General features: G+C 36.7%; 2 protein-coding genes across 3 annotated transcripts; one reads left to right on the top strand and one right to left on the bottom strand.

The window, feature by feature from the left end:
• The first annotated feature begins 2,943 nt into the window (after positions 1 to 2,943).
• Positions 2,944 to 3,809, top strand: LOC103971460 (uncharacterized). The gene is made up of 2 exons (XM_009385486.3): positions 2,944 to 3,144; positions 3,230 to 3,809. Exons 1-2 carry the CDS (start codon positions 2,977 to 2,979, stop codon positions 3,761 to 3,763), a joined length of 702 nt encoding a protein of 233 aa, XP_009383761.2. The 5' UTR covers positions 2,944 to 2,976; the 3' UTR covers positions 3,764 to 3,809.
• A 708-nt stretch (positions 3,810 to 4,517) lies between these two features.
• Positions 4,518 to 10,564, bottom strand: LOC135597274 (ADP-ribosylation factor 1). 2 transcript variants are annotated; one of them, XM_065090011.1, is made up of 7 exons: positions 10,424 to 10,564; positions 9,995 to 10,153; positions 8,799 to 8,869; positions 8,378 to 8,497; positions 6,945 to 7,063; positions 4,880 to 4,961; positions 4,518 to 4,657 (listed from the first exon to the last, which is right to left on the bottom strand). In XM_065090011.1, the coding sequence occupies exons 2-7, from the start codon at positions 10,140 to 10,142 to the stop codon at positions 4,655 to 4,657; spliced, it is 543 nt and encodes a 180-aa protein (XP_064946083.1). In that variant the 5' UTR covers positions 10,143 to 10,153; positions 10,424 to 10,564; the 3' UTR covers positions 4,518 to 4,654. The 2 variants fall into 2 exon arrangements, with proteins under 2 accessions (XP_064946083.1, XP_064946085.1); XM_065090013.1 differs by having other exon boundaries at positions 10,306 to 10,496.
• Between the last annotated feature and the right edge of the window lie 969 nt (positions 10,565 to 11,533).

Raw genomic sequence — 11,533 nt, 5'->3', positions numbered from 1 at the left:
GCGATTTAAAGAGAGCGTTATAATCTACCGTAGAAGATAACAGTGGAAACGAATGATTTATTTTTGGGTGTAGTCAAAAGGGAGAAGAAATTGTGGGGTCAAATCAAATCAAATCAAATCATGCGTTTTTTTTTACAACAGTAAGTACTGTGTGTGGTTGGCGAAATCACGCACGTTCATTCCAGTTGCAATTTTTGCCTTCTTTTATTATTATTATTATTATTATTATTATTATTATTATTATTATTATTATTATTATTATTATTATTGGATCACGAAAATGAAAATTAAAATGAAAATAAGTACTTTTAATTGTCCAGAAAAGAAGAAAAAAAAAACTAGTCATTTTGGGCTTCCCAAGGAATTTACAAAATAAATTTAATGAAAATTTTAAAAGGAGAAAAACAATTTCAGTTATATTTTCTTTGAATAGGAGGACACTTTTGTATGAGACCCTAAAAGTAGTGTAACACATTAACAAATAGTTTAACTAAAATTATAATTCAAAGCTTCACAAAATCATCTCTAACATGATTTTTGATCCAAATTGGTTCTTTATATTTACCACAAATGGAAATAAGGGGAAATTTTAGCCTTTTACGAGCTAAATTAACTTAAAATTGGTCCTTTGATGATCTAAAATTAGAAGAAAAAAAAAGATATTTTCAAGGTTTCATAAAAAAAAATTTGCCAAAAAATTATAATTTTAGCTTAAATTGGCCAAAAATAAAATAATAATAATAATAATAATAAAAATAGCCTTTAATGGTCCTTTAGGGCTTTCATAAAATATTTTCATCGTTTCACAAAAATTTTGGTTAAAAAATTATGATTTCAGCTTAAATTGACCAAAAACAACGAAAAAAATTAACATTTTTAAGTGCTAAATTAACTGAAAATATGTCTTTTAGGGCTTCACGTGATATTTCCAAGTCTGATAAAAATTTTGGCTAAAAAAAACATAATTTCAGCTTAAATTGGTCAAAACTTAAAAATAAAAAATAAAAATTTCAGCTTTTAAGTTTCAATTGATAGAGAATATGTCCTTTAATAGTCCGAAAATAAAACAATAGTCAATTAGGCATTTACAAGGTTTCATTAAAAATTTAAACTTTTCAAATAAAAAATTTCAATTACAATATTTTTTTAATCAGAGTTATAGTGTTTTTTGAGGACCCAAAAACAGTGTAATCTCATTCAAAAATAATATAACTCGAACTATAAAAAAATTTCAAAAATTTATAAAATTATCCTTGATAATGGTTCTATGATTACTTTAAATTAGTCAAAAATATAAATAAAAAAATTAAACTTTTAAAGTGCTAAATTTTATATTCATTTTAGATTTCTTGCCTGCGAACATTGATGTGCCAACGAATGCACAACAATCACAAATGAGAGGGAGGGTGGAGACGAATAAGGAAGGATGGATGGAGGTAACTAAAGAGCGACAAATAACAATAAACAAGGGGTTAATGTTATGTATAATTTTATCTTTCAGAAATTAAGGGGTATTTTATAGAAATAAATCAAAACAAAAGTACTATACAGAATGTATATATATGTGTGTGCATTGATAATTCTGCTCCGTTCATCAGCCGGGAACAATAGCCCCCTCTCATCTCAGTCTCCAGCCAGAAAGGTCGGGTTCGCTGAGAATATTGTCGGACAGCATACACAGTAGTGTCGATATGTGATCTCGAAGTTTCTTCTTGCTATCAGCAGTGGTGCTCGTGAATGTAAAGTGCAGCTCGTCGAATCTCCTTCACGATTCAAAACATCCATATCCAGTGAGGATTTTGGGTCTCGAGAGGTCCAACGAGCCACGCTACTAAAAATCAACTCACGGTGACGATAGGTGTCGAGGAAGATCCACGAGACTATTGGATATTTGCACTGCGTCTGGTTGCATCAATCTTCTTCCAGAGGGCAACACCACCAGTCTAACCTATTATTATTCTTTCTTTGTAGAAGAGATAAGCGTGCCCGCTCCTAAAAGAAGATGGCACTTCCTCGGTCATATACTAATGTCCATTCTGATCCTTGTCACTTTGGAACATTGCTAGTTGATGGTTAAATTTACTGATCATGCTGAATTCAGCATGTCACTTTTAGCCAAGTATAAAAGATGAGACTAATGGCTTCTTTTCTGATCCATTAAGGCAGTATACAGACTTTGCCGTGCTTCTTTTCTATCTTACGCCAATGTTTAATATTTTCTTTCCGGGACTCTACGTTCTACCTAACTAAGCCACTGATAATTAGACCATTGACATGGATTTTAGAGTTTCTTGTCGTCATTCAATTACCTACCTAATGGAATGTTTATCTGTCATTTTTTAATAATTTTGAAACTTATAATTAGTTTACGTTAGTTAGGGAGGGAGATAGAGAAGACTTCAACAACATAATTGAAAGTCGATACTAATTAAGTTTCAAATTTATTAAAGTACAAATTTACTTTACACACTCTCACAGAAATTCAAAAAATATCTCGTATGTTTAAACGCTCTCTCCTCTTTAGATTCATAGCAGAAAAACTTAAGAGAACTCAAAAAGTATTTTATCATATTTTACTTTCCTATCAAAGTTTAGAGATATACGGATTTTATCATATTTCACACGGAAGGAAACAATAAGCCTAATTAAATTCTTAAAGAAGGTCTTCTAAAATAACATTGTGGAGCTGACTTCTCGGATGACACATTGTGGAGATGAAGAGAACCAACCAAGTCGGCCTCGTTGAATTAAGAATTCTCAAGATAGATCCTAAAATTATAAGTTTATGGAGCTGAAGGTGGCACCACTACGATAACCCTTTTTCTGTGGACTGAGACTACCTAACTCCAACAATGAATGCCTGCTGCCTCAGCTCCTGAAACGGAGAAACAAATAGGTGATATAGATAGATAGATAGATATATATATAGGTACAAGCGTTCATATCTGTCGCTGTGTGTTGTGAGTGACACAGAGAATGGATTTGTGCAGATATCCGTTGGATCTCATTCTAGTTCCCTTGAGCCTCCTCCTGACAGCAGGTTATCACACCTACATCTGGTTCGGCTCCAAGGCCAAGCAACCAGCCACCACGATCGGGTACACTATGAGCAAGAGAGAAACATGGCTGCAAGGCGTCATCCAGGTGATCAACAAAAGAAACCAAGTGCACCACTTTGTTCTTCATTCGACCATCCCAGATTTCTCTTGGACTCACTCAAGTGCTGCAGGACAACAAGAAGAAAGACATGCTAGGCGTCCAGAGCTTACGGAACGCTCTCATGTCGGCGATACTCTCGGCATCGATCGCCGTCACCATCAGTACCTCCTTGGCTGCTCTGGCTAACAACGCCTACAACTCGAGCCATCTCCGCCGGCACGAGTTCTTCGGTTCGCAAGAAGGGTCGACGGTGGTGCTGAAATACGCTTCTGCCTTGCTCTTCTTGTTGTTCAGCTTCTTGTCCAACTCCTTGGCGATCGGGTGCCTCATCGACGCCAACTTCCTCATCAATGCCGGGGAGGAGGAGTTTCACAAGCAGGCGCAGAAGATGCTGAAGAGAGGGTGCGTGTTGGCTGTCGTGGGCAACCGAGTGCTTTTGGTCACGCTTCCGATGCTGTTGTGGTTTTTTGGTCCTGTGCCGATGGCTTTGTCCTCGGTGGCCATGGTTTTGGTATTCTATGAGCTTGATTTAGGCGACATGGGTTGGAAAGGAGCCCCCTTTTGGAGTCGTCGACTCAAATCTGTCAGCAAGTTGCTGATCTAAGTTTGCTACAAGGAGAATCAACGTTGTTGCAACAACTTAATCATCATCATTCATGTTATCGTATTTATCTTCTTTTTTTTTTTTGGCAGCATAACAAAATATTAATATAGTTCGACGACATTCTTTTATATGTCCATGGAAGAAAAGCCTAATTCTTGATTATATGAGAAAACTAAATACAAGTAATAACTCTCTCTTGGATTAACTCAATCCGAAGCCTAAAATCTTTTCACTCAACGCTCTCTGGATTCACTAGGGAAAAACCTAATAACACGTCAGGTGTTTTTCCAACCCACCTAATATTATATATATATATATATATATATATATATATATATATATATATAATATGCTATCGAATTGACTATAAATGAATCCGAGGATCACAAAACCCTTTTACATGTACTGACTGCATCACGCAGTTGGTATATCATCATAACAAGGATCGATTCGCCATGAGCTTTTCCATTAACTGCTCTCGTCTCTATCGACAAGGCTTGGCGTTGCATTGTTAGTTCTCAGCAACCGCATCCTTGTCGGGTGCAAAGATGAAGGAGATAGACCCAATGTCAAGAAAAGCAAAAAAAAGAGAATAGTAATGGTAACGAGCAAAGTAAAATCATCCACCAAAAACCATTCAACAAAAGGCCATTAATGCATCGGAAAAGAAATAGATATGACATACAAACGCTACAAGGTAGTAGCAGCACGTCTGTGTACTGCAAACTTTTTCTTGAAGCTTTTTGAAATACGAAATAGAAAATGGGCGGGGCGGATGGGGGGCGGAGCATAAAAATATAATCCACCTACGTGGAAATTTGAGTGCTCTTGGTCCCTGATGTCATGAAAGCATCCAACTATGCCGTGAACGGGCAATACTGCTGCTGTCGGTTACTGTCAAGATAATTTATGTTATCAGCACAGATTATTGTATTACCATTATAACTTATGAGAAAGAGATTTCTTCACAAAAGCCAGAAGACAGGAAGTAGGACACAGCTCTCTATGAAGTTGGCAATCAACATATTCTAGTGCTACACATACACGCATGCATAGACTTGGAACTCTTAAGTTAATAACCAACCCGAAAGGAAGAACAAAAGAGAAAGGAGATACCTTGCTGGCAATGTTGCTGGAGAGCCAATCAAGCCCCTCGTACAAACCCTCACCAGATGTGGCACAAGTGCTTTGTATGTACCTGACCATAATAAGTCCACAAAACCAGTCAGCAATCCCAGTGGCCTTATTTATCTTATTCAATCATTTTTGAGATCTACCATCAGAATGCAGAACCCTGTATGGAATGATTAGGTTCTGTTGTGCAATTCAATTCAAAGAATTTAGCAAGAAAACAAGATACAAAACTCTTCATTTAAAGATATACTGCTATTCTAGTCTTAATAATCACACAGACCAAGCTGGTTGAAATGCTACTTTTCCCAATATGACAAGTCATTAATTTGTTCTGCACCTGCATAGCATATCAAACTCAATGATCACACCACCTTTCACACCATGACAGCTCCTTTGACAAACTAATTTTCAGACTTATGTCCATACAGAAAACACCAAGAGCTCAACACACATGCACACACATATACAAAGAAAAAGATGCCTATGATAGATACTAAGGGAAGTCATAATGGAAGTTCATCGCACAAGGAGATGTCATCCTGGGAGTGGCAGACAAACATGACCAGAAATACACAAATATTGTTCACTGTAGATGGATAAGAGGCCAATGAAAGTGAATAAAATGAAAGACTAGATCGTTCTTAGAAAAATGCAGAGGTTTGGATGAATTTCCCTTCTCCACTTTCCTTTTCCTCTAGAGTCAGACCAGACTGCTGAGCGCACTCTGCAGTCACATGATCGGTCATGAGAATACGACAAACAAGTAGGCCTGTCTTGTTGATCACCAAATATCAAATTAAAGGTCTCAAACTTCAGAAAATGCCTTTTCAAAATTACATATATGTTTCGCACAATCTGTAAGTTGGAGAACAAAGAACTAAAGAAAACAAAGATAGAATATCAAGTCCACTAGGAGATTGAACCAAATTTGATAAGATTAAGTTAACCGTAGGGAGTCAGCCAGACTCTAAGGGTCCCAGAACCATGACAAAGAAGAGAGGGTCAAACATCAAATGACCAGGCCAAGCAATTAATTCGCTGGAATACAAATTGCTCTTTCACCAGGATTTTAAAAACATCGAACCTAGCTCAAGAGTCGCCCAGCATGCTGTTTTCAAGGTTTAGATGTATAAGTTCATTTCAAACAGATAGATTAAGCATGTCAAATTGGCGCTTCCTTAAGTGTTTTGCTTACTTGGCTCTTTTGGTGTAAGAAAAAATTGCAAATAATAAAAAATGTGCATGATATACCTAACTGAAAAAATTATGCACACTTTATTAGACAGTTCAGGCTTTCTAGATGCTATAAGTGAGAATGATGGATGCCAATGGGGGTCAGCATCAGCATATGCCACTAGGAGATGTGATTGATTTTAGGTTAATAACCAATCTATGCTGAATTGGCTCAAGATCAGCTTGGATTAGACCCCAAATTTTCTCATCCACATCCCGTTCTGTCACTGTGCAGTAGCATGCATCTTAGATGCATGAGTCATGAAACAGAGGAAAGGAATCAGACCACTTTTCTTCTTGTCCTTCAGTTTGTTCTGTTTCCTCTTTCTGATGCAGCATCATACATGAGAGAGACTACCCTTTCCAGTTTTCTGCCATTATGCGGCACAAAATGTGCTAAGAACATGCTGGTCCGTAACTCACAGGAGACGCCTCCTTTTTCTTTTTCTGGCCACAACATGGATCATTTTGTTATCCAAACAAAGACGAATCGTGAAGCCTTTTTTTTCATTTTTAGTGATTTTATAGCTCATTTTTGACTGAGACCTCGTTTCTCCCATAGCTGTTATGCCAATCCAGATCTTCTAAACAGCAAATTCTCAATCCAAAACCTTGGAATTGACAATGGAATGCAAGTCATGTGGTCCTTTACCAAAAGGATCAAACAGAAGGCTATCAAACTTTAGTTAATCATCAAATGTATGATTGATTTACTTCCGTGTAACCCATCTGCACCCATGGGCCATGGTACAAAGTAGATATTATAAAGACAAGCATTTGAAACTATTAGTTCAGAAAGTGAAGAATATCTCACCAGTGTCGTTGACGCAGGGAATGCAGACCAAGCTTATCAGTGATTTCAGCAGCATTCATTGCATTTGGAAGGTCTTGTTTGTTAGCAAACACAAGCAAAACCGCATCCCTTAACTCATCCTATCAGTCTCAAAACACATAAAGAGATGAAACACTAATTCATTAATTCATAATAAGAAACAATTACCTTACTGTAGCAACGAAGACATCTGACATGTTCTAAATTTCATACAATCTAAATGTTCAGTATAAGGGTTTCAATAATCATCCAATGGATCATTCTTCAATTTAGGCTTTGTGATCCATAACTTTCTCTAGTTCCTGTAGATATTATAACTATTAATACATGAATTTACGTTCAGTTTTACAGTTCTTGACAAGACTAACCATGCCAGTAATTCATGTATTCTTGTCTGACTTTATGAACAAGACAATTGCTAGTTCAAGGATGCAATTGATAAGCAAACTGTACCATGTTTAAAATTTTATTTATATTTTTTATTTAAGCAGGAGACCTGAACAGAAAGTTTTTATCTGTTTATTTTTTCTGTCAAAGGAATATTTACAAATCCAGAAATACTTGGAAAAAAGGGGAAAAGTGAAAAAAGATGCAATTCTAGAACATGCTTGCAAATTTCAGTTTATAATTTAACATTGAACGAGGAAAAAAAAGAATTAATTTGTTTAGTGGAAGTAAAGACTTGCAAATATCTAAAGCTCCAAAATGTTATATAAATCTATACAATGAGAAAGAAGTACCATGTGCATGAAACAAAATTCAAGTGAAGTGTCATATGTTACGTATTCACAACTCATTTAGCTTACACTAAAGTGAAGCCTATTCATTGACCTTCGGGCAGGTGAGGGTGACAGAGGCCCTGAAATTTAGTCATGCAGTTGCTCATCTGTACTCTGTTAGCAAATCTAATATAGTAGGTTTCTGAAATTTAGCCTTTTTTTCATTTAGGTGAGGGGGGCAGAATGATGGCTACAAATAACAAAAAAAAACATTTTAAAGAAACTTTACAGGCAAAAGAAGAAAAAGGCAGGCCTCTTGTTTCCCACAGGATATAAGTTTGAATCGCAAGAAATTCTATGAGAAGTACAATCATATAAGTTTTTCATTGCATCAATCACTGATTTTTTGTGTAAAATCACAGCCACTTTATCACTGGATAATCATACAAGGGAAATTTTTCACAAAGAAAGAGCAGACAAAAATAATTATCTTCACTAGTGAATAATCTAATGGAAGTCAAAGTTTATAGAATGGGATACCCTAGAATCTGAAATAAAAAAATACACAAGTTGTCATTGCAAATGTAATGAAATTCTACATGAATTAGACTTTCCATGAGCTGTTGTATAAGAAGTCAAGAACAGAGTTAATACTAAAAACTTTATGAGGCAAGTATTACCACTACGAGATGTTACCTCATTTAGCATCCTATGGAGTTCATCCCTTGCCTCAACAATACGATCCCGATCATTGCTGTCAACAACAAAAATAAGGCCCTGTGTGTTTTGGAAGTAATGCCTCCACAGAGGTCTGATCTGTTCTTGCAAACAACAAGATCACCAGAACATAGGCATTGAGAAATATGCAAACAAGTTAGTTACTAATGATGGACCAATCATAATGGCATCAAGAAGGTACTTTCTGCATGTAAAACATCTTATATGTTATGCAACTTTTTCAAGATGATCATACCTTAAAACACGCAATGTTTGATCAATTATTCTAAAACAAAAATAACATATTGTAGGCAATTTACTCACATAACTTAATATCTCTTGTTAAATAATTTCAATTTCTTGGACAGTAAAAAGCTGACTACCATAATCAAAGCAGTACCTTATCCTGACCACCAACATCCCAAACAGTAAAGCTAATGTTTTTGTACTCCACAGTCTCAACATTGAATCCTGCATTGAAACCAACCATAATAATTTGAACAATATATTCAAGATTTATGACATTGTAAGCATATACATTTTAACTGCTTTGAAACACCAACCCTTTATATCATCCATAATTAAAACAATAATGTCCGATTTCCAATATAACTAGGACAAAGTTATAGAAACATTTTTTAAAAGAAAAACATAACCATCCCCAGGGAGACATCATCAATCAAATCAATAATTACCAGAACTGTTTATTTCAAAAATAGGGCTATTAGGGGGAACGAGTTGAGGATGAAGCAATGGCCAAATCTAGAGAAGGGGAAAGGAAGTGAGAGTGTTAAGCTAACTGAATAATTCATCTACATTCTTACAGTCCACACAATTCAGTAGGTATTAAAAGATATGATCAAATGATCTACAAATTTTAAAATTGTCAATAGAATCATTGAGTTAAATTATACAGGAAACAGTATCTAACCGGTGTTCAGCAATGTTTGTCAATTACACCAGCAATGTATCAAAAATAACAAATATATAAAAGAACTATAGAAGCACATCACCTTCAGCAATTTCTTTCTTAGCAGTTAAAGAAATACATAAAAGATATATGAATCATGGACTGGAGTCGCACTTCAAGATCGTCATTGTGTTTTTAATAAAATCTTCCTGAAGACCTTTACCCAAACAAAAACTCATTGCAGTCAATGCAATAAAAGGAGCTATCATGGGTTCTCAAATTTGCGTCGGACATATTCTTACCCTCTCAAATTTTAAACTCTTGTTTGCACCACAACAAAAAAAACAAAAGAAGATAGTTGTCTTCTCATGCATTGAAATAAATATATCACGCCAATACTTCTCCATTAACTATGCTTTTGAGCAGATAGAAACATAAATATCATGCATTCATCATGAAAAACAGTTAATGTACACAAACACCTACTAAATATTTTCGACATCACTAACTCAACCAAATAGGTAAAATTAATGCACGATCAACAATAAACATGACACCGGAAGCCCAGTTCTCAAACAGATCCAGCAGCAATCACAGAAACAAACAAAAACCATTTGATTTAAAAGATCAATGTCACAAAGAGAGAAGTAAAGTCAAGGAGATGAGATGAGATGGATAATACCCACCGATGGTCGGAATGGTGGTGACAATCTCTCCAAGCTTGAGCTTGTAAAGGATGGTCGTCTTACCAGCGGCATCAAGTCCGACCATCAGGATCCTCATTTCCTTCTTCGCAAACAAGCGGCTAAAGAGCTTCCCAAAGGAGAGCCCCATCGTTCCGTCAGCTATCAACAGCAAAAACTAAGATACATCAAGAAAACGTAACAATAAACATACAGGGATCCAAGATCCAACACAAGACCACCGATCTGAAGCAAAAAACATAATTGACATCGAATTCGTGCAGAAGCATAAGAACAATAGGATAAAAATATACCAAAAGGTCAAAAGCAGGAAGATGTACACGGACGCGGTCCCAATCAAAAAGAGATACCGATAAGAAATTTAGGCCAGAAGAAGACGATCGAGAATCTCCGAGGATGGATCGGGATAACCTGAAGATTGCGGAAGGAAGGCTGGCCGCGTAGAGATCGAGGGTCCCCGCTACTTCCTCTTCCGCGGAGGAAGGGGGGGTCAGGCGGAAAACGGAATAAATAAAGAGGGAAGAAACCCAACCGACGTCACGTGGATGGCAGGTACTGTTTGTTACAGGCCATGGTGGGTGACAGTCCAAATAACAGCCATTATGATAGGTTACGACGATCCCGTTATCATATACGTTAAACGGGCAGAAACCGTCTCTTTCTTATTTTTAAGATTAATTATATATTATCCGTCGTCACAAGATATAGTATATAATAGTATATACATAAATAATATAAAAATAATTGATATAAAGATAATTTCACTTAGATGATAATGTTGTTGATGATTGTTATTGTGGTGGTCGGTAAGAACGATAGAGTGGTCAATCTTAACGATATCGATCCGAATATTAATAACAAAGAAGAAGAGGAGAGAGGTGAGGCATCTGCATTGTATTGGCACTATATTGCTCTACCACTTCTTCTTCTTTCGACGATGCGGTGGTCAATGAGAACGAAAAGGAGGTAGAGCGGTGTGGCACCAACGTAGAAGGGGTAGTGTGACACGACACCGAACGATACAATGGTCGGTGAGAACAAAGAGAAGGCAGAGCAGTGTGGCACCGGAGGAGAAAGAGAAGGAAGGTGAGACATTTATGTCGATGCCGTATCGCTCTACCTCCTCTTCCTCTTCTGATAATATGGTGGTTGATGAGAATGAAGAGAAGGTAGAGTAGCAACGCATCGAACAATGCGATAGTCGACAAAAACAAAAGAGGTGGTAGAGCAATGTAGTACTAGAGAAGGAAGAGGAGGCAGGTGAGGCATTTGCATCTGCATCTGCGTCGCTCTACTTTACCTCCTCTTTCTCTTTCGACGATGCGATGGTCAGCGAGAACAAAGAGAATGCAAAGCGGTATAACACTGACCTAAAGGAGGCAGTGCGATGTTGCACCGAACGATGAGGTGGTCGATGAGAATGAAGAGGAGGCAGAACAATGTAGCGCCGGAGGAGGAAGAGGAGGCAATTGAGGCATCTATGATGACACCACATTGCTTTGCCCCCACTTTCTTTTCTAA

The sequence above is a fragment of the Musa acuminata genome, chromosome BXJ1-11 (genome assembly GCF_036884655.1).
Source record: "Musa acuminata AAA Group cultivar baxijiao chromosome BXJ1-11, Cavendish_Baxijiao_AAA, whole genome shotgun sequence".
In the NCBI taxonomy this organism is placed as follows: Eukaryota; Viridiplantae; Streptophyta; class Magnoliopsida; order Zingiberales; family Musaceae; genus Musa; species Musa acuminata.
This window is presented reverse-complemented; position numbering and strand designations above follow the sequence as displayed.

What these genes read in the sequence shown, in the direction of transcription:
- LOC135597274 (XM_065090011.1), bottom strand. Translation starts at nt 10,142, where the DNA reads ATGGGGCTCTCCTTTGGGAAGCTCTTTAGCCGCTTGTTTGCGAAGAAG. An exon ending in CACCACCATTCCGACCATCG is followed by an intron (nt 8,870 to 9,994) that starts GTGGGTATTATC and finishes GTTTCAATGCAG; the next exon opens with GATTCAATGTTGAGACTGTG. An exon ending in ATGTTGGTGGTCAGGATAAG is followed by an intron (nt 8,498 to 8,798) that starts GTACTGCTTTGA and finishes TTGCAAGAACAG; the next exon opens with ATCAGACCTCTGTGGAGGCA.
- LOC103971460 (XM_009385486.3), top strand. Translation starts at nt 2,977, where the DNA reads ATGGATTTGTGCAGATATCCGTTGGATCTCATTCTAGTTCCCTTGAGC. An exon ending in GGCTGCAAGGCGTCATCCAG is followed by an intron (nt 3,145 to 3,229) that starts GTGATCAACAAA and finishes CAAGTGCTGCAG; the next exon opens with GACAACAAGAAGAAAGACAT.